This window comes from Rhipicephalus sanguineus, chromosome 9, assembly GCF_013339695.2.
Source record: "Rhipicephalus sanguineus isolate Rsan-2018 chromosome 9, BIME_Rsan_1.4, whole genome shotgun sequence".
NCBI classification, from domain to species: Eukaryota; Metazoa; Arthropoda; class Arachnida; order Ixodida; family Ixodidae; genus Rhipicephalus; species Rhipicephalus sanguineus.
Window position 1 is genome coordinate 90,161,896 of NC_051184.2, and position 23,207 is coordinate 90,185,102.

The window sequence follows — 23,207 nt, forward strand, 5'->3', positions numbered from 1 at the left end:
AGCACATTTGGCCTTAGCCATTTGCACGGCTGGATATGTTTCAATTCATTTGAGGCCTATAAACCCACATTCGAGCCTACACTATTCTATTCAGATGCAAACTTTCTATGAATATACAAAAGTTGCTGGTTGATCAACCGTAAACCCAAACTTCGCTCCACTTATGCAGCATTCAGTCCAGTCTGTGCACATGATCTCACCGCTAACTGTCCCACTAACCCTCCATGGGTACGATTACTATATGGAGGAATCAGCGTACTGTAAAAGGCAAACTTCACTGCTTTACCCTATTCAAGATAGGCTTAACCAAGGGAGCTATTCTTGATAAGGCGGCAATAGGGGCTAGTTGGTACGTCATCATGCTTGTGATCACCCGTGTTGTCTTCCTCATTTTCTCTGGTCCGTATCCTCCGGCAGCGCATCACAAGCATGAAGCTATTCTCGAACTGTCCATTCAGTGGACTGTCCATTTTGGACGTTGCTGATTGGCCAGAGCTCGATGAGCAACGTGCCCCCTGTTTTCGTTTCTTCTTGTGCAACATCACTTTGATGACACAGAACTTCGACAACTCTGGACACAAATGAGAGGAACAGAATGTGCTTCAGTGCATGTGAATGCAGCCTCCTGAGATCCGCTTTTGGCCACGCCAATCTCGGAAGCCGTGCATTAACTCTGGTTCTGTGATCACATTAGCTCTCAAATTAGGTTTAATGTCGCCTCCCTTTTAACACACCTCTGAAGGTGGGTACACATTCCCTGCACCGTTTGCAAGCATCTGGGACATGCTCATACGCACGACGGACTTGCCTAGATAGCTTAAGTGTTCTGTGACTGTACAGTTAGTCTACTTTCTTTCTTCTAATGCTAGGAGTGTGCTTTGCGAGTGTGGGCGCGTCTACGTGGTCAAAAGCGTGATGATGTCACGGCTGGCTGCTTTCTGGAGTAACGGAATGCGCTCCGCCAAAATGGACATGTCCACTAGATGGACAGTTCAAGAATAGCTCCCCAACCATGTTCTTGAAGTTGTGTACCTGGGATCAGTTGGAAAAGACCCAGCAACACGCTGCATGGGGTCTGGAATTTTTGTTGCTGTTGTATGTTTGTTCTGTGCAGTAAATGGCACTGCTTCGGGGAACTCAGAATTATTGAGCAGGGTCAAAAAATGAGCCAGACCAAGAATTTTTTTGTTGAACGTACATCCGTGCTAGCAGCTCATACAAGCGTGCCTGTGCTCATCCAGATAATCAAATCGATGACTGTATGTGTGCACAAATCCATTTTGTTTCACTTCAAGTGTTGTACTTGTGAGTGCAGGTTATACATGCAAGAATATGGTGGTTCTCGAATGCCCTATTGCAGTTTATTCTTTTCTTTCGTTTCTCACTACGTCTACAGGCACTGTACCTGCTGCTGCAATGCGGACACAACATTGAGGAGGCACTGCGGAGGCGGCGGATGAACCCCACCATACCCACAAGTGAGGCTGGTTTTTTTGCTCACCACTTTGAGTCTGCGCAACGGTACTTGAAAAAGCGATCTCGTCTGAATTAATTTTCGGAAGCACGTACGCCACCTACCGTATTTACTCGATTCTACCGCGCCCTCGATTGTAACGCGCACCCGTTTTCTGCGACCAAAAAAAAAAAAAAGTACAACATCGATTCTAACGCGCACCCATTTTTCGTGAGAGAAATGAACAAAAGAAGTCCGTAGGAGTCCACCTTTGCACATTCAGCAGAACAAGTATTTGGGTTTTAAAGAACTAAAGTTTCAAAAAATAAAAAAAGAAAGCACGAAGTCAAACGGCTGGCCTTGCCGCTGAAACTGTCACCACTACGGCGGCGATACGAGTCGCGTAATGGATCAGTCTTCGTCGCTGTCGGACAACTCCTTGTCGCTGTCAACGCTCTTTGATTTCGGCAAGCCGGCCCTGCTTTTGCCCACAGAAACTTTTTCGTGAAGCTTTGCTGTAAAACAATCTTCTGCTTCTGTTTGCGCCAGTCTCGCACGCACGTTTCGGCAACTCCGAACGGCCACGATGCGGCCCGATTTCTGTCCATCTCTGCACATGTACTAACTTTTCCTTTAAATGTGACATCGTGGTGCACTCGTCGAGTATTTGAAGTGGGCGCTTCCATGCCGCCGATGCGAATGCAGAATGGGATGACAAACTCCTCACCACACGTACGAACTGAAACAATGACAGAAACGGCCGAGGCGCGTAGGAGGCGACCATTTTGAAATGCCGATGGCAATACGATATGGTACTCGATTCGGTACTTTTTCGGTACTCGATTCTAACGCGCATGCGATTTTTCGACTCGTTTTGCCGAAAAAAAGGTGCGCGTTAGATTCGAGTAAATACGGTACGTCCACGGGGTCATCAAGACAATACTGCTACCATTTGCTAGAATCATCGCATACGTGAAGACAGGTGGCCATAACACTGTAAACAAAAGCGAAATGGCTCTTCTTTGCAGCCGCTGTGGACAAAATCGCAGTTTCCATCAATGCGATTGTAAATAGCATCCATGCGTTTCTGACGTCCACCTCAGTGGTACAAGGGTTACAGTGCTCGGCTGCGGACCCGAAGGTCACAGGTTCAATCCCGGCCGCAGCAGTTACATTTCGATGGAGGCGGAATTCTAGAGGCCCATGCACTGTGCGCTATCAGTGCACATTAAAGCACACCAGGTGGTTGAAATTTCCGGAGCTCTCCACTACCGTGTGTCTCATAATATATTGTCGTTTTGGCATGTAAAACCTCAGATTATCATGTTTCCGAGAGCACACACAGAGTCGAAAAGAAACATGCCTTGCCGCATCTGCTGCCACTATAATCGAGGCCGCTTACAATGTGATCATGGATAATGACCAAGCACTTGTGAAGGCATGTGACCAATGCGACATCACATGTGCAGATAAACATGAACAGGCATGATGCATTCTTGCTTTCCTGTTGTTACTGTACGGTTCGCACTGGTGAACGTGGTGATGCAGATTGCATTGCATTATTTTGGTTGTACGCTAGCACCACTTTCATTTTTTTGCTTCGCGCATTTGCAGTGCTTCGCTCTCAACTTGCTCTGAGGATTGTCCTAGCTAACCGGGGAGCGGCCACATAATCTGAAATAACCTAGAGTTTGATGCGATTATATATAATTCATGTGGTTACCGGCACCAGAGGATTATTCTGAATTGTCTGATTTTCCGAAGTGATCCTTTACTGTATCTGGTCAGGGCCAATTTCAGGATCAAGTAACACTTTTGGCACATAGAAATGCACGGACACCGGCTCATATTGCCTTGTCAGAATCAAATTAACGGAAGTCTACTGTGTAGGCTTGTGTGAATACTAGGGGTGTGCAAATATTCGAAATTTCGAATATTTTTCGAATAGTGTTTGCTATTTGATTCGATTCGCACTGGAATTTTACTATTCGAAATTCCCAAAAACAAATGCAGTCAATGTCCGATTGAAAGTGACCCCTTCAGATTTTTAATATGCTTCACCTCATTACACTCTCGTATTGTGGCAAAGCTGCCTTTCAAGCTCTGTTACTGTCGAACTTTGCGAAGACACAGTCAACGTCCGATTGGAAGTGGTCCCTAGATTTTCAATATGCTTCACCTCATAACACCTCGGTATTGCGGCAAAGCTACCTTTCAACCTCTGCTACGGTCGCAAATGTATTAACTCAAGAAAACGCTGGTTCCAACATGGAGATAAAAGATGTGGCAGAGGTGGGGGCTCAATTAATGCTGTTCTGGACCTGAAATTTGGGCAGGAAGTCCGAAAAATCGGAAGCCGAAGCTTTTCAGCATCCAAAATTTCAGATGTTCTTATATGTCGACGTGTACGAGGCAGATTTGGAACTCCGGACTTGAAGGGAGTGCACCCTTGACCGCCACACCAGTTGGGCTTCCACAGAAGTTGAAAGAGGAGGAGAGGCTGAGGAAATGGCATGTTTGCCTATCACGTGTAAAATGTTGTTGGCAAAACTTTGGTTGCACCAAATCATGTACAGTACTCACGGATTGAAACACGACAATTAAGGGCTAAATAATACACATGTTTTCGTTTCTACCGTCTTCAGTTGGAGTCATATCAGCGTAATTTTGACTCTAACACTTAGAGCAGAGCCAACGCTATCTTTAGAGACCAGATTCGTCGCGACATGATGTGGTTATCTCGAGCAGTCACGTATACAAGTCGTTGTACAAAAACATTGATGACGCTTTTGAATCCGTGAGTACTGTACATAAATACGATTCGGCCTCTACATTGCCTCATTCTTGATAAGACAACTATGAAACACCACCCAGCCAGTGCTTCATCAACCTGGCGAAAAGAAACACTTTCATGTTGCTATCTCATAAGAATATGCTTAGGAATCCTCTCTAACCTTTTTTTTCTGTAATTTCGCTTCAAAGTATTCGAAAAATATTCTAGAAATATTCTAGAAATATTTGAAAAATATTCGATTCGATTCGCACTCACACTTCAATATTCGAATTCACTTCGCACCCGAAATTTCGCTATTCGCACAGCTCTAGTGAATACCGTAAAAACCGGAACTGGAATATAGGTCGACCCCCCCCCCCCCAAACTTTGAATCTCCAAGAAAGAAATTTTGAAAAATCGCAAAGTATCGCGGCGCACCCTTACCTTGATAAATACGCGACACAACCAGCTGTACTGTGGTGACATTTCTTTTTATTTGGACACTGATATGTAGTTAAACGCCGGAAGGCCACAAAGTGCTGTCACTCAGACTTGTCTGAACTTGAGTCGGACGATGCCTGCTTGTCACTAGTAACGTCCCAGAGTGTATCGTCCTCCGTTCCATCCAATGCGTTGCTGATGCAGCATTTGCGAAAAGACTTGAGCAGCATCTCTTCTGGGAGAGATTTCCATGCTGACAACACCCAGCCACAAACGGTCTCGAGAGGTGGACGTCGTAGGCGCCCAGCGGGGGTCTTGGGATTGTCGCCCAGCATCCACTCATTGTAGAGCTCACGCACGCGATCTTTAAAGGGTTTGTTGAGCACTACGTCCAGTGGCTGGAGGATTGATGTTAGTCCCCCAGGGATCACGGCAAGATCCGTCTTGCCATCGGACAGGGCTCCCTTTACATCGGCTGTGAGGTGGCCTCGAAATGAGTCGAGGACCAACATGCTCGGTCGCTGAAAAAGCACACCGGGTTGCCGATTCCACACGAGCCGGATCCATTCGAGCATGAGGGACTCATTCATGAACCCTTTTTCGTTTGCTCTCACGATCACATTCCGAGGAAAGTCTTTTTTCGGTAGCCCTTTTCTCTTGAAAATGATATAAGGGGGCAGCTTCTTTCCATCAGCTGTGCACGCGAGCATCACTGTAAATCGCGAATGCTCGTTGCCCGTTGTCAAGAGCTTCACTTGCTTTGATCCTTCAGCAGTCACAGTCGTGTTCGAGGGCATATCAAACCAGATCGGAGTTTTGTCAGCGTTGCCCATGTGTCCCATCATGTAGCAACGCTGTCGACGAAGCTGTATGACGAAGCGCTGACACTTGACCAGCTTGTGATCGAAATCTTCGGGCAGTTTTTGGCACATGGAAGTATGCCGCCGCAGCGCAAAGCCCTTCCGCTTCATAAATCGGCGCACCCACGATGACGAGCCCTTGAATTGTGCCCTCGTGAGCCCAGAGTGGCGCGCTATCTCGAGAGCTTTCACGCAGATGCACTCTGCTGTCACGGGTAGCGACCTTGCACGCAGCTCCCGGATGAACTCGGCGAGTAGTGTTTCCAGTTCATGGTGCACTGCAGTCCGTCCACGAAACGAACTTTTTCTTTGGTTGCTGCAGGATGTGATGCGCTGCTTTTGGCTCCTCCAGTATCGGATGCTTTTCTCCGATGCACCGAATTCCCGTTGTGCTGCCAGGTTGCCTTGCGCTTCGGCATACTCAATAACTTTTTCTTAAAGCCTATCTTAAACTGCCGTCGGCTACCACTCATTTCTGGAGGAAACAGAAAAATAAAAACAGCGGATAACCGAAGCAGCCACACTTGACAGAAGAAAAAGCAAAATGGCGTTGCCCAACGGTGTCGCCAGCCCACCGCTGCTGATGCTCATGATGGCAATGGAGGCTTCTTACTTCAGCTGCCCATTGTTGCGAGACTTCCACATTTTCTTCTGCCAATGACCGTTATATAAGACAAGGGTCGACTTTTCATCGCGTTTTTTTGAAAAAAAAAGTCGACCTATATTCCGGTTTTTACGGTATTTGAGCACTTCGAATATTCTAACGAATATTGCAGTATTCGAATTCGTTTCAATTTGAATTAAGTTATCGAAAATTTCGTAGTACTCGAAATGAACGAATAGATGTATACAGTCGATCCCGGATATATCGAACTCGAAGGGGATCGCGCAATAGTTCGATATATCGATAATTCGAAATACGAAATATGCGTACGTAAGGCTTTAATTAAAACACTGCAGGCCTCGACACAGTTTTCTGAAATCGTAAAAAGCGCGAACATGACGATTCGCTCACGTATGCTAAAGAACGAGGTGAGAACTTCTTTTGCAAGTTAGCGCACTTTATTTCACATGAAAAAAGTCCCGTCAACTTGTCTTGCTTCTTGCGCGCTGTGAATTCATCAAGTCATCGTCAATATTATATAAGCTTTCCAAATAAGTAAATTCAGCACCTTCAGTCACAACAGCGGTGATCGACGCTGAACGCTAATGCGAGCTCTGTAGCGCGGTAAAGGGTTTAGCGGTGGCAGCGGCGGCTGGCATCTTCAAACCGCGCGGGTCCATTTCCGCAGCACTGGCAACGTAACCTATGATCTCGGCATTGATGCAGTCAGAAAGAGCTACGTTGTTATCTGCACTGATAAAGCCACTCGCTGTGCTCCCGTCTGATACGGCACCCGGAAATGCGAAGTCGCAAAATTCACTGACGCACCGTACGCCGTAGTCGGCGGTCATGACGCGCCCGAAGTCGTCACCTGGCACCAAGGCCCGTAAGGAAACAATGCACGACGGTGCTTTACTTGACATCGTTTCAAGCACTGGTCATGATTTTTATCGCTACGAGCGGGACAGTGTTTAGTTCGACTCCCGAATGACGATTTATCAAGAACAAAGCGCGAAGTACACACAGTACACATTCTGCAAGAGACAACGTTGCACCGCTTCACAAAGAAACATTTCTCCACCATTGACATGTTGGCGATGCCAATGGCACTTGTGGCTTTGCAGAAGGTAGCCGCTGCTTTGGCGAGAAATGCGAAAAAAAGCGTAGCCTCTGAGATCAGCGTTTAAAACCGAAAACACAAAATACGTCACGAGGTTGCGGATCTCGAAGGCCATGCTTTGCGGGCTCGCATGGCATCGTGCGCGAAGAGACAAGGAAGGGAATGCCAACATTACAACAAGGCTGCCAAGTCACTTCGAATTCTCATTTTGGTGCCTTCGGCAATCAGCCTCTTTGAAATACACTAGCCCATGCGTTAAAACCTGCGGACCGCGCGTCAAATATACCGGTGAACTGACAAGCGCTGCGCAACGAACTAGAGCAACACAATTTCGTCACCTGCGCGCGACGAGGCATTGGAACTTATAAGAACGCGGCCGAAAAATGATCAATAGTTGTTAGGAAAAATGCACTTTCTGGGCTTCGGTGCGGGGCAGCGTTCAATATAGCGGATGTTTCGCTGTGCGGGAGTTCGATATACGTGCACACCAACCCCATACTTTTACATGGGAAATTCAAGGGGATTTCTCAACCGTTCGACATAGCCAATAATTCGATATATCCGAGTTCGACATATCCGGGATCGACTGTATAAGACCCTGGTCACGCTGGCAAATTTAGTGTCATTTTGAGTGAGTGCACTTACACCACCAGAATGTCACTTTGGCGGCGCGCTGCTACACGTGAAAGGGAAGCGTACTTTGGAAATGATGGTAATGGCGATGGTTTAACTAAGTAGTACAACAGATATTTGTTGACATTTACACATGCCTTGCTTCAATTTTAAAAGTATATTGTGCAGGTTAGTTGGGTCATGACAAATATGTAGCGGTGTGCAAATATTCAAACTTTCGAATATATTTTTAATAGTGTTCGCTATTTGATTCGATTTGTACCAGAATTTGACTATTCGAAGTATTCAAACTTCCGGAAGGTAAATACAGTCACCGTCCGATTTTTCGGACTCTCTAGGGACCGTGAAATTGTTCGAAAGATTGGATGCTCTTTTATTCCGCTCAAGCGGTCAAATTGCCGCAGCCAGGTCCGAAATAGCTTTAATGCCTCCCAGTACACTTGTCAGGCACTTCGGTGCGCACCCAGGCTCTTGTGAATACATTTGGTATGTGCTGCTTTAACTACATGCCAACTGCCAATAGCAAATTTGCGTCTCGTGATGAGTGCCACTGGTACCGGCAAAGTGCGGAATAGATTATGGGTCTCTCGCATGGAGTGTTTGGAGACGATGATGCGGAACGAAAAGACTGTGGCAGAAGAGCGGACGACTCGTCCGGTTTTCCCCGATGAGTGTGCGCACGGAAACGATGCACACATGCATTGCCATTTGCTGCTGCGTGAAGCCGATTGTTTCTAGTTGTGCGCAGCACATCGCCAACTAAGCTGACGCCGTCACTGCCAGGGCGCTTGCTGTACCGTACACATGCGTTTGTCATGAAAGTGTTCATGATGCCCACTCCATTCCTGACCGCACACGAGCACGGCGATTGCGAGCTGCTTTCGTTTGTGAAGGCAACGTGTCTGTACGGTGCACTTTGCGGCGCGCTTAGTGGTCTCGCACAAAGAGACAACATGACGGCTGTGCGGCACATTTGGGTTATACGCATACCCCTGCACCAGGCCCCGTGCACTATTGAACAGTTAGCTGAAGATGCTTATCATAAGGGTTGGGCGCGTTTGCCACCTGCCACCATCACGATCATGCCTCCGTGTATTTCCGGTGCTTATCCGTAAAGACATCGCCGCACTGCACCATGACAGTGGCCCCTTCAGATTTTCGATGTACTTCACCCCATCACACTCTGGCATTACGGCAATTCGAGCTCTGCTACGGCTGCAAACAGATTGACTTACGAAAGTCCTGGTTCGAACCTACGAAATTATCGAGAGACGCGACAGAGGTGGGGGCTTTAATGAGTGCCGTTTCGGACCTGAAATTCGGGCAGAAAGACCAAAAAATTGGACGCCGAAGAGCTTCAGTGTCCCAAATTTCAGATGTTCTTATACATTGATGTCTGTGGGGCAGATTAGGTACTCTGGACTCGAAGGGAGCACCGCCCTTGTCCGCCACATCAGTTGGGCCTCCACAGAAGTTGAAGGAGGAGGAGAGGTTGAAGAAATAGTGTCTTTTCCTTTTGCATGTAAAGTGTTGTCGACACCACATTGGTTGCAACAAATCATGTAAATAAACACAATTCGGCCTTTGCATTGCCTCATTTTTGATAAGACAACTAGGGAACACCACCCCTCCAGCGCTTTGTCAACCTAGCCAAAAGAAACGTTTTCATGTTGCTATCTCATAAGAATATGCTTAGGGATCCTCTGCAACTTCTTTCTGTAATTTCGCTTTGAAGTATTAAAAAAGTATAATCGACAACTATTCGAAAAATATTTTATTCGATTCGCACTCACATTTTAATATTCGATTTCACTTCGCACTCAAAATTTTGCTATTTGCACAGCTCTACAAATATGCTCATTTTTCTTAATAATAAGTGTTATATACTATTTGAATTTGATTCGAAGTTATTCGAGCAAATCACCATTTGCTTCGAACCTAAAATTTACTATTCGCACAAGCCTTACCGTGTTGTCACTGGATCGCCTTGCTGACTCAAAGAGTTCTTAAAACCGTCTATAATCTTTGTTGCTTTGTTAGGTTTTTGACTTGATGAGCTGTTTCAGTGATATGATTTACTGTGGCTAAATCTGTACAGAGCCTGTGCTTAGTCTGTGTAATGAATTCTTTTTTTAATACTGTACATTACTGTGCATGACATTGCAGTATAGAGCCTGCACTTACTCTATGTAATGAATTGTCTTTTAAAGGACCCCTGACAGCAAAATTTTTGTTGGTGACTTTTTTACTGTAATTTGTAGCTTTGTGTCTGGTAATCCCTAAGTTAAATCGTAAATGCTCTAGCATATTGTATAACTAATTCTAGCGTAGTTAATTGTGACCATTTTAGCGTCACTTCAAAACGCCCGCCTAAAAACCACAAGAAACTAGCGCCCCATGCGGGGGAGCGTCAAAGACCACATGCACTCAAGCTGTGGTGACGTTGAAAGCGCAGTTTTCAAATCGGGGCCCCGCGCGCGGTAGATATTGAAAGCATGTGGGTGCCTCGGTATGGGTCAAACCTGTTAAGCGCGTGTCCCCTCACGAAAACTACCTCGAGAGCAGCCCGACAACAGAGCGAGAGGGGTGCGGAACAATAGGCCTCGCCAGGTGCCAGTCGTCGTATTGTGCACGTGTGCCCCGCAAACCTTCTGTGACGTCCACAGTACTTGCTTTACTCATGGAACGTCACGCGGGGCCTCTATCTACGTCATACCAGGATGTCGCGAGGTGCAGCCAACTCAAGTGAGCACTCACGCCTACTTTAAAACCAAATTAAGATATCTTAAAGGCAACGTTCGTCACTCATAATTGGTCAGATGTGCCCCCGTATACAGGAAAGTCAAACAACACAAACATCTCGAGGTTTCAATTTTAGTGTCAGGGGCCCTTTAATAATGTACTAGAGTGTAATGTGTGACATTGAACAGCAACAGTACACTAGATCTGCAGTGACAAGATGTGTTTTGCCCATGTGCCTTGCATTTGCTATCTGAATGTGATTGGGGCAGATTTAATGGCTGGTCATACAGTGGTAATGCCTGGTTGATTGTGTTCTTTCTGAAGCTGTCCCGAGAATCAAAACGTAACAAAGATATAAATACAGTAGCCTCTCGCTGATTCAAACTCAAACCCCAGGATTTTGTTTGAATTATCAGAAGCTCTCATAAATACAACTGGGCGCAACATACCAACTAGTATTGTAACGTCAATAGTTTCTCAAAGCCAGCAATGTTTTTAGACGTCAGCGATCAGACTGGTATACTCCTAATTATACAGCGTGTACACCTCCACCGTTGTTTTCCTAATAAATACGGTTTATAGCATTTTTTCTACCTGTTGCACTGTCTTTGTTTCAATGCAAACATGTATACTGTATTTTTCAAGCCTTTTTTTTTGTTTGTTTACCATTGTATAATAATGACCATGCTGTTATTGATGCTTTTGTCCCCCCTTTTATGTAATACCCTGAAAAGGGTCTTTAAGGGTCAATAAATGGTGACGATGAAATAAATGAATAAATAACAGTTCACAAATGTTTTGAAATGTCTTCACCCAAATAAACACAAGATTGGTATAAAAGTATGATGAATCTCATCTGTGCAGGCATAGTGCTGGCATTTTAAAACACGAGTTTACATTGTGCAGTGGGCCATGCAGCTCAGGGGGCTACCCTTTACTGGCTACATAATGATCGTTTGCACATTGTGAATTGTTCTGTGCTTGTGAAGGATCCATTTACTCGTTTCTGACGCTGCACTTGTTTTAATACTAACGTTATGAACACTATCTTATATATAAAAAATATGGCCGTTCAGTTTGAAAATTATTTCAAAAGTATTCATGATTCAATAAACTTTCGTTGCTGAAGAAAAATTGCCAATTTTCAGTGCTTCCACAAAGGCACATTTAGCATTGCTATACATGAAATCGTTGCTCATTAGTTTGGCTTTTCATATTTATATGAGAACCGCTGTGAGGGTCACAATTATCGAAAGTTTGTTTGGCAGTTAAACAAAAACATGCACAAAAAGTGTAAACACAACAGAAGTGAGTAAGTTTGCTTAGCCAGGAAATTATTTTCCCAATTCTGAAATATAGAACTTGTTCCTGGTTCCCTTAGCTCTCGTTTCAGTATGTATATCAGTCCATGCACCTTGTATTGCAGTTTCCAGAGCTCATCAGTCTAGCAGCCTTGATGGCTGTGCCACTCAACAAAGTCACTTGAAGCCATAAAACTAAGATAAAACTTCCAGGTGGAACAGAAGGTGTTTGTTCTGTTTTTCGTCTTTGTTTCCTCACAGAAAATCTTGCAATTTCTTTTCTCCATCTTTTGGTTGCTGTTGAGTGGGGTCCAGGGGTAAAAAGGGGGTGAGAAGGGGGCGTGTGCTTGTGCAACATCATCGTATTCAAATGCGTGTCCTTGTGCAACATCATCATATTCAAATGCGTTTAATTACTTCTTCCATAAATGTCAGTTGGTCAAAATAGGTGCTTCTGCAAAGTTGTGGGACGGTTGGATTGTCTTTTCGACGTTCAGGGAAGAGAACAAAGCTGTTGACGCACGCAGTATGCACAGAGTGAAAAAAAAAAACAGTTTTCCACCAATGTATGCACTTTCTGAGAAACTTGCTTGTGCAAATGATTTGGTCAGTGATATTCCAGCTGTCTGCCAGTAGAGGTGGAGTCGCGACACATCAACAAAAGTCATTTAGATGATAATCCAAATAAGTTTCAGCATCCCTAGTGGAGCTGACTTCCTCCCAGGAGCTGTCACGCTGAAAGTAGGTCTCTCTATCCAAAATATTCATCCAGGAGTATTTTCTAGTGTTGTCACGCAAAGTGTTGATAACTTCAATTGTAAAAAGTAAAAATGAAAAACCTAGCGCTCATCAGAACCGATGCGTGTCGATCTGCAGTGCTGCTCCAACAAGGGCACCAGGTTATCTCGTGGGCAAAAACATCACACGGCGCGGTGCATTTGGCGAAATATATTGGCCATATGTTGTGGAGGCCCGAAACCCAAAATTAAACCACAGTCTTCAAGTATGGAGCACGTTTTCTTTTTGCATACAGTGCGAAGTTGAAAACGAAACTGACAGGCGAGTGCTTGTTAAAAATTGAGGCATCTGAGCTGGTGCATCCTTCTGAAAACTCAAATCAGATGAGCGAACATCGTTACTTGAGTTATCACCACTGCTGAGGCCCAAAAAATCAGCAGCAGAAGCGGCCGAAGTGCTCGCAACAGCATTCAGGGTTTTGAGGGGCGCGCACCGTGCGATGGTCTCTTGCGCAACTCTAACCCACCTTCGGTTCAAGTTTCGCTTGCAGCAGGGCCAGAGGACGCAAAATATAAACACAAACGAAACTGAAAGAGCAGTTGCCACTGAGCATGCCAGATGGCATTTGTTGTTGTAAGGCGCTGGTATTACTTTTCGTGGGAGACTTGAAGTCATCGGGCACCCGTGTCCGATGGCCTATGCCGTGGTACTGAAAGAGCTAATTAGCTTCTGGCACTATTCGATTTGGATGTGATTCAATGTCAAAAATCACTGCCTGCACACCCTTCAACACTTTAGTTTGGGCAGCGGACTCACCTGCACAAGTGCACACATCGTTTGCGTGCTCCTTCTGGTCCTTGTTCCTGTTTGGGTGATGAGACTCGCAGTCATTGCTGCACTGCGCAGAGTTTGTAAGACAGAGCGTTAGGGCAGCAATAATATGGAGTAATATGGATAATTAGCACCCCTCCAGTTGTGCGGACCGCCCAGTCCATTGCTCACGTAGCCATGTCGTACTTGCACACACTGCTGATGCCGCATGTTCCGCATTGCACAGGCTACACTGCACTGCACAGAATTGGTAATACGGAGCATTAGGGGAGCAAATGATACGGAGCAATACAGAACATACGGGAAAATGCGGAAATATGGAACGTTGGAACTTCTCCAGTTGTGCGGACCCGTCCAGGCCAGTGCTCGGGTAGCTACTGTCGTACCAGCAGGCTCTGCCAATGCCGCGTGTTTCCTGCCAACGCAAAAGATTTGAGATTCATTGCACATTCGGAACAGTTTTTGATTGAACATCACTGCCCCAGTGTTGTGATTTCATCCTAACTGATTTCGTTCACTCAACAGTGGGACAGAGTGTCTCACTGCCTGATCCCTTTCCCACAGAGATGAGCCTCTGGTCTGAGGAAGAGTGCCGGAGCTTCGAGAGCGGCCTTCGGCTGTACGGCAAGGACTTCCACCTCATCCAACTCCACAAGGTAGGACTGTTCTCCCATCCTGCGGTTGTTTTCATTTTCAGGGATATTGCGTGCTACCCGAATTACTTAGGAGCAGCTCTGAACGAAAGAAGGGAGATGGTAAAACTAGTTGTTGGGCTAGTTGGTGCATGTTACAAGAAAATTTGACGACGCAAACCACCGAGAAGAAAAGGCGAAAGGAAAGAGCGTCAACGTGGTACGCCAGGTATCTTGCGCGGCAAGTAGCATGGGCAATAAGCGCGACTAGTACGCTAGGCTCAGAATCGGGAAGAGATGCTCTTTCCTTTCGCCTTTTCTTCTTGGTGGTTTGCGTCGTTGAATTTTCTTGTAAGGGAGAGGGATTGAGAGACTCGTTACGTGTTGGACACGGCCATGCGAAGCCAATGCAAGCCTAAGGGGTCATCATTTGTAGTTTTAAATTGAAGAGCGACAAATAGGAGATAAAGGGAAAGTGAAATGAAGTGGATGACAAAAACGAACTCGTCTCTGACTGGGATTGAACCCGCAATGTTTGCACAAAAGAAACTGTGTCATTGCGATTATTAACTAGAATGGGAATGATGGTCACATTGGTTAGCGCAAGGATTAGTCAGAGGTTCATCCTCTTTGCTCATACCTTCATTTGCCATGCTTTAGTCTCCTTTATTGTCCAGAATCTGCTAATTTTGTAATTGTTACAGTATTTAGTGCAGAAAGTTGTTAGGACGGGGATAGGAAGGTACACGGGTCTATATACCTTGTTGTACCCTTTTCTGTGCTAAGCACCGTAAGAACTTGTTGCACCAATGAAGCCAGAAGTGCAGGCTTACAAATTTCTTTAAGAAACCCTAGGTCAATGCACAAATGTGTCCACTGTGCGCAAATAGTTCCGGGGGGGGGGGGGGGGGGGGGGAGTGTCGTGGTCGTTTTAGTTGCACACAAGGTGTTGGGGGCTTGCCAAATGTTGTGATTTGTGATCTCAACAAGGAAAGCGGCATGTAGTGTTGAAGATTAATACGCAAAAGATGAAGGTAATGCTCAGTAGCATGGCAAGGGAACAGAAATTCCTGATTGGCAACCAGCCTTTAGATTCTGTACAAGAGTACGCATATCTAAAGTTGGGTCCAACTTAAGAAGTCAGGAGAGGCCCTGCCCAGATGACCGAAGCATGGCAGGCGATCACCTCCGCGACTGCAGAGAAATCCTACTTATGCACTCAGCAATGTTTGTGAAGGCGGGTGGGGTCACTGGCTGTACGGCTTATGATGTCAATCTGGAATGCATGGCAATTGGTCCAGGTCTGTGTGCATCCGCCTTTGAGGAGAAAATGCTTCCGACTCCAAAAGTTGTACCAAACTATGAGTCACTTACTAACAGGGGAGTCTATTCATGCTAAGAATATTCATTGAAGAATAAGCACAGGATGGCAAAATCGCGGGATTGTTCTGTCAGACGGTACTCTGACAGGTCTGGTAATGACGGACGGTTTTCCGTCAGGTCCGTACACGGTCGGTCGGCGAGCTCGTACATTTCTATTACCTGTGGAAGAAGACGGAACGGCACGACATCTTTGCCAGTAAGGTGCGCCTCGAAAAGAAGAAGTACGCCCTGCATCCCGGAACCACGTGAGTATCTACACACGCTGCTTGAGCCGTTTCTTTTGTTTCCGTAAATCGTGATGGCCATGGAGCAAGAAGCATTTAGGAGGTGAAACTCCCATTGAACAGGCATCCGCGCGCAACCGGATACTGTCACAAAAGAAAGCATGCGTCGAAGAAAGCACTTTAACTGGCAGCACCTTGCGGTGCGGAGCCGCATCCACGGAGCAGGAAAACAAGAAAAAAAAAAAATGCGACCAGCCAGGCGAGCACGCCTGGCGCTCTCTCTTTGCAGACGACTGCAGTGTTCGCTTCACCGGGCACGTAAATGTTTGCTGCGCCGGTTTCTGCGCGCTTAGCGAGGAGTCCGCAGCGACAGAGCAAGAAACGAACATGGCTGAACGCGCTCCGTGTCCATGCTCTGAACTGCACCCGAACGGGAGCAACACGTGAGACCAGTTCTCTTGGCAACCGAAACGGCGGCAATTTCCTTGTCTGCTGCCAGATGCCGCCAGCATGCTGTGGCTCTCTGGGAGCGTGAAGTTATCTGGTCGCCTCAGATAGCGGAGTTTCACCTCTTAAATATTTCTTGTTCCATGATGATGGCTAGGAGGCCTCACGTGCACTGTCACATTCTTTTTTTTTTTTAGGAGGAATTTTAAAATTGCCAGTAACACCACTGCACTAAAGTTTCAAGCAGCATAAAAAATTTAAGATTGCATATACATAGTAACCTCTTAGCGGTTTCAGGGGAGCAGCTAGTGCAGTTGTGCTCCTGAAATGCAGTCGACAAGGGTTCCACCAAAATGGGCTTGTTGGTTCCTCGTAAACTGGCTTGTAGCATAGCGTAGCATGCATAACCTGTTGTCTTCAGGTTTGTCGGCTAAGATTGAAGGCCCTTTCTACTTGCCACGATTTGCAAGACAAAAAGATGTCATCACTGTCGTGTGATGTGTGCGTATATATGATTCATCCCGGAAATAAAATTTTGTTGTTGAAAGTTAGCGCTTGTGCTCTTCTGTACGTCTTTGTCCTCGTTTGTTTCCGCGCTATGCTACAAGCCAGTTTCCTCCTGAAAGCTTCGTTGAAGCAGGAACAACCAGTAAAATTATTTGTTACAAAGAGACCTGCTTCGTATTGTTGTTTATGGGTGGCTCACAGGGAATAAAAATTTTTCGTTGTAGCGGCGTTCGTTGTAGCAGGATACGACTGTAGCTTCGCGCTACGAATGGTTGGCAGAAATTTTGTTCTCTTTCATGAACTTCCCTCCACTTTGCGGGCTTCCACAGTGTTACTGTATTTGTGTATGTTGCTATGCAGTTTTACCCTTCGCTCACCCTTATGATTCCGATCTCATGCTTATGGAGAATCGGTAGCGCAGGGGTGGTCCAATGCAACGTTTGCGGCATTTTGCTACAATCCTACCTCTCTGCACCTTGCTATGCCCATTCAAGTGCGTCTTGTGCCAATTGCGCCAAAGTTCATATTTCGCCTGCTTAAACAGCAGTGGAGCATTTCTGGCCCAAAATATTGTTGGTTTGGAAGCAAATACACGTTTTTTTTCATATTGCCACGGAACCCATTCCTGCTCCTCTTTTCACCAATGTGCTTTTTCTCGTTATAATTGGCCTAACCAGAATATGTGTCTGTAATCTCCATTAGTGACAGTTCGGCATGCCATATAATCTGGAAGCTTATCGCTCTTGATGAGCAACTGGTTATAATACATAGACAAGTGATTTTTTTGTCGAGTCCCTATGCTTTTCATAATGTAATGTGCACCGACCTTGCAGATACCATTTCAGGCACTGCATGCTGTAAATGGCGTCTTCACACATAATAATAATAATTTCTGGGGTTTTATGTGCCAAAAGCACGAGGCGTCTTCACGCAAATGAAGATTCGATTGCAATAGTTTCATATCTTGTAATAAAAAAATTCGGCAGATCCCACGCACAGTGGGAATCAATGTAATGTGAAGCAGCCAGCAAAGAGCTGCATACACCGCCTTGTTTGTCTTTGAGCCAAATGAAATAATTCATGCCATGGCATCTAGTTCACCCTATATCGCATGTTTGCCATGCATGAATGGATGCACAATCTGGTATATACCATGCCAATGAAACGTGTATTCTGGTATATACAATGCATGACCTGTCATTTATGTTCATCACGCACTCGTGTCATGGCATACCAATTTTGGTATATATCCAGTTAAAGGGACCGACAACTGCCCAGAACATGAAATGAGTTGACTCCACTGATGTAAAGATTGTCCGTCGCACTGACTCAAACCAACCCTGCTTTTTTCGTGAGAGATGGATTTATATTTTTAGTTCTTAATTGAAAGTTGCGAAAAATGACTTGTGGCGCCTCTGGCGGCAAAAACATGAATGATCCGATGAAGACGGCCACGTGACCGTTGATTGCTGTACGCGGTCGACGATTTTTTTGTTAGTATTGAAATATTGTTCGTTTCTTTATATTAAAAGGTATAATGTACATATAGGCCTGCGTTAGTAGTATGCAATAAAGTGGCGCTGCCTTCGCGTGACGTAATGATCCCATGCTCGTCAGCGCGTCTTGAGCAACTTTTCAGCATGCTCATGCAACCGTGCACGCAGTTTCCAGGTCACTAAGATTTTGGAGCAACATAGTTTTGCTACCTACACTTTGTCTCAGAAATGACATGCGCTGCTACTCGGTGCGGCCGTGCATATGCACAGTTACGTTTTCGATTACTTGGCTTGGCTCGTGTATCGAGAGAGTAACGACGCCGGGACAAGCCATCCATGACACAGGTGCAGGCAACCTTGGGCGCAGGCGCACACAACGCTGTACAAATACCGGGAAGGTGTATAAAGCCACACATCTCATTGTAACAGCTTGCTATTTTCAAAAATGGTTGCAAAGCTCGAAATAAAGGTGGTTAAGCATAGTTACAGTAACTCCTGCGAAAGCAGAACGACAGCTTTCACAAGGGCTAGCGGCATCGCTATCAATTCTCAGCGTTGCTGGAGCAAGCCTCCATGCGTGTTTGGAGCCTTTCAGATCGAAAAATACTGCTTATAAAATAACTACGTGCTTTTCGGATAAACCACTGCAGCTCCAAACGCTACGAAGGGTGAGCTTCCTGTCGCGCCGTAAAAAACTGTGTCGGGAAAAATCAGTTGTCGGTCCCTTTAACAAAACGGCCGGAAGCCCACCATGACAGTGTCATGTAAATCATACCGTACATGACATGCGTATCATAGTTTTCATGTTACCACCTGTCACTTATGTTCGTCATACAGTCACATCGCACAATACCAATTTTGGTGTATGTCAAGCTAGTGAAACGGCCGCGCATGCACCATGAGCGTGGCATCTAAATCATGACATACATGACATGCATGTCATGGTTTTCATGTTGCCACCCGTTATTCATGTTCGTCATACAGTCACGTCGCGCAATACCAATTTTGGTGTATATCAAGCAAGCGAAACGGCTGCGAATGCATCATGAGCGTGGCATGTAAATCATGTCATACATGACCTGTATGTTACATTTAAGGGCTCGTTTTTCTTTGTTAGACACAATATTAATGAGAACTAACAGACAGCAATGCCAAGGAAAGTATAGGGGTGTTATTTGTAGTAATTAGAATATAAGTGTATCATGACCTGTATGTCATGATTTTTATGTTACCACCTCTCATTCACGTTCGTCATACAGTCGCGTCACGCAATACCAGTTTTGGTGTATATCAAACGAGTGAAATGGCTGCGAATGCACCATGAGCGTGGCATGTAAATCATGTCATACATGACTTGCATGTCATTATTTTCATGTTACCAACTCTCATTTACGTTCGTCACACAGTCGCGTCGCGCAATACCAATTTTGGTGTATATCAAGCTAGCGAAGAGGCCGCGAATGCATCATGAGCGTGGCATGAAGGAAAGAAGTGTTAATTTCAAGGGCTCGTTTTCTTTGTTATACACAATGTTAATGAGAACTAACAGACAATAATGCCAAGGAAAGTATAGGGGATGTTTTTAGTAATAAATGTAAGGTAATTGTGAAGAAAGAAAAGTGGACGAAAAGATAGCTTGCCGCGGGCAGGGACCGAACCTGCGACCTTCGAATAACGCGTCCGATGCTCTACCAACTGAGCTACCGCGGCGGCCATCCCCCCGCCACTTTATAGGGTATATGTGTGCATTTAAACGTGGGAGCGTCAGTCAGCGCCGCCAGTAGCCATGACGGCGAGTGTGGAACACTCTTTTTCTGCCTGTTGGCGTCACGTAGCACGTGAACTTATTACGAGCTGGCAGCTGACCATGACATGCCAGTCATGCCACGCTCATGACATGCATGTCATGAGCGTGGCATGTAAATCATGTCATACATGTCATGGTTTTCATGTTACCAACTGTTATTCATGTTCTTCATACAGTCACATCGCGCAGTACCAGTTTTGGTGTATATCAACATAGCGAAACGGCCGCAAGCGCACCATGAGCATGGCATGTAAATCATGTCGTACTTCACTTGCATGTCGTGATTTTCATGTTACCAGCCTCTCATTTACGTTCATCATACAGTCGTGTCGCGCAATACCAATTTTGGTGTATATCAAGCAAGCGAAACGGCCGCGAATGCACCATGAGCGTGCCATGTAAATCATGACATACATGACATGCATGTCATGGTTTTCATGTTACCACCTGTTATTCGTCTTCTTCATACAGTCATATCGCACAATACCAATCTTGGTGTATATCAATTCAGTGAAACGGCCGCGAGTGCGCCATGAGTGTGGCATGTAAACCATGTCGTACATGACATGCATGTCATGATTTTCATGTTACCACGTGTCAGTTATGTTCCTCATACAGAAATGTCTCGTCATACCAGTTTTCGTATATATCCATTCATTTAAACGGCCGCGAGCGCCCCGAAACCATGTCATGTAAATCATGCTGCACATGACATGCGTGTCATGATTTGCACGTTAGGACCTGTCATTATGTTCATCATGAACTTTTGTCACGCCATACCAACTTTGGGATATATGAAATTAGCGGAACGGCAGCAAGAGTCCCAAGGCCGTGGAATGTAAGTCATGCTGTTTATGACATGATTGTCATGATTTTCATGTTATGACCTGTCATTTATGTTCGTAATAAGGTCATGTTATGCCACACCAATTTTGGTATACTTCCGATTAACGAAACGGCCTGGACAGCACAAAGTCGTAGGCGGCTAGATAGATAGATAGATATGCTCAAAGTCGCAGAAGTTCGCTAAGAAATGCTTCGCACTTAAAAGTGTTCCATGCCAATCGTGCTGCACAAGGTTCTTTGCCATACCGATTGCAACGCACAGCATAAATGCATGAGCACGTGTCGTACACGAAGCAGCGCTGCTGCCGCTCACGCGCATCAAAACATTTGTCGCGTGTTGTCATTGTGAAACAAAAAAGAAAATGTGGCGCCAAACCAGAGCGCATAGAAATTGAGCCACGCCGACACCGATTTTGTGCAAGTTACAAATAACGCATGACTGGGCTCATGTATTCATTATTAAACGCCGTTTTAACAGGAAGTGTAGCCGTCAGTCGCCAAAAAAGGCCAGATGAGTCTCTCTTAGCCTGCAAAACTTCAACTGATTCCCACCCATGCCCTTGTTAGTGTGGTCAGCACGACAGTTGTTTGTCCTTCTGATCGCGCGGTGTGAGTCAGGAGTGCTGATGCCACTTGCAGTGGCTTCCTTAAATCAAAAGTGCAATGCAAAATTGTTTATCTGAAGTAATAAAAACTGCATAAATTAACGGAAAATAAACATTATGTAAAGTCGATATTGTTCTGAGCACTCGCAGGACCATACCGTCAAATCCTGAGCAAGCGCACCTCTCCTTTTTTTTTTTTTTTTTTTGCGAGAGACTTGAAATATGCACCAATGACAGAGCAAGCGCCCCCACCCTCCCCTTCCGCCATTTTCACCGTTCCATTCACTGTTTTGGAAACAGTGAATGCGTGTGTACTGATTAGAGCGTTTCATTAGAAGCACGGGTGCGCATTTTTTATTCTTAGGGGCTCTTCTGCCGCCACCTTGAATTTTGATCCGCGACCGAGCAAGGGCCCGCCTCCAAATCTTGTCGGATTATCTTTCAGTGTAGGGGGGCCACTTGCTCGGGATTTTACGGTAATACTCCCTTCGTGGAACTCAGTTTGAGAGCCCCTTGCCAGTGACTGGATCTAACAGATGTTAATGCTGGGGGAGGGGGGGGAGATTGTCTGTAGGGGCTGTCATCCCTTCCCCTCTCGCAAACTAGAAGGGAATGACATTTTGGCATCTGCCACTCCTGGAAACCGTATGTGTCATGCATTCCTTGTCGCTAATGCTTCACCACCATGCACTTCTTGTGAGTTGCAGTGAACCCTTAATGTAACATTATTTTGTTAAGCAGCCTAATTGATGGCTGCTCTTGGACTGTTGGTTTTATCTTCCTGTTTACATGTCAGCAGCACTTCCTGGTTGCACATTATTAAGATTATGCACCAAAAAGTTCAGGACTTAACTGTTTTACTCCTACAAGTGATCCCAGACGCCTTCGGTCTGCTCCAAAGCCACTTTGAAACGCAAATTTTTCAGCTCCAAATCTGCTTCAAAACAGCTTATTTCCTGCTCCTAAGATTTCTCCAAATCCTAAACTGGCCGCACCACCACTAGTAGTGGCATTTGTCGCAAATGAACTTGTTTTTTTTTTTTAGTGTGTTTTTGACTGCTGGAATAGCCCGTAAGAGCTGACACTATTGATAAGTGAAATGAGGTAGTTTCTAGGGCTTCAAATGGACAATGTATGCAGGGACTACATGGACCGCTTCCTGGATGAGCAGGAGAACTCCCAGCAGCAGCAGCAGCAGCAACAGTCACAGCTGCAGCAACGCGACCGGTCCACAAGCCCAAGCGAGGCGAAGCGGCCGAGGCTCGCACTGCCCATGCAGCTTGCGAGTCAGCTGGTCGGTCCCCAAGAAAACGGTCGCGAAGCGTCCTCCACTGCGACTTCGCTGACGGTGACCGCTGACCCGACGCGCGAAAATGGCCGCGACCGGCTCTGGACGGCGCCGGCAAGCTCATCGGACGAAGATGATTTGCCGCTTATTGCCACCACCGTGAGACCAGCTCTCAGCAAAGTGGCAGTGACTGCGACAGCGACGGCTGTTGCGCCAAGTGGGAACGTTGTACAGGTGAGACGATATTTACGCTGTTGAATCTTATAACAATGTTGGGTCTGATGCAAGAATAGTGTCAATATATTCAATATCTGTCAGAAAAATATGTTAAGAGGAAAATCTTATATGTCTCATGGATAGAAAAATCCAGCTTCGACAGCGTCAACATTAAGTGTATATAAAGTATGTCACATGACATCATCAGTGATGTAGCAAATTCCGGCAATTTTGTGACATCATGGCATGACGTCATCCGA

The 23,207-nt window shown here is 45.7% G+C and overlaps 1 protein-coding gene across 1 annotated transcript in view; it reads left to right on the forward strand.

Moving 5' to 3' along the window:
• The window catches only part of LOC119406001 (mesoderm induction early response protein 1-like), a 59,785-nt gene that overhangs the window by 32,470 nt on the left and 4,108 nt on the right, over positions 1–23,207 (forward strand). Inside the window, 4 exon segments of the mRNA XM_037672831.1 lie at positions 1,397–1,478; positions 14,022–14,152; positions 15,629–15,756; positions 22,584–22,965. Coding sequence (XP_037528759.1) covers positions 1,397–1,478; positions 14,022–14,152; positions 15,629–15,756; positions 22,584–22,965 — 723 coding nt within the window.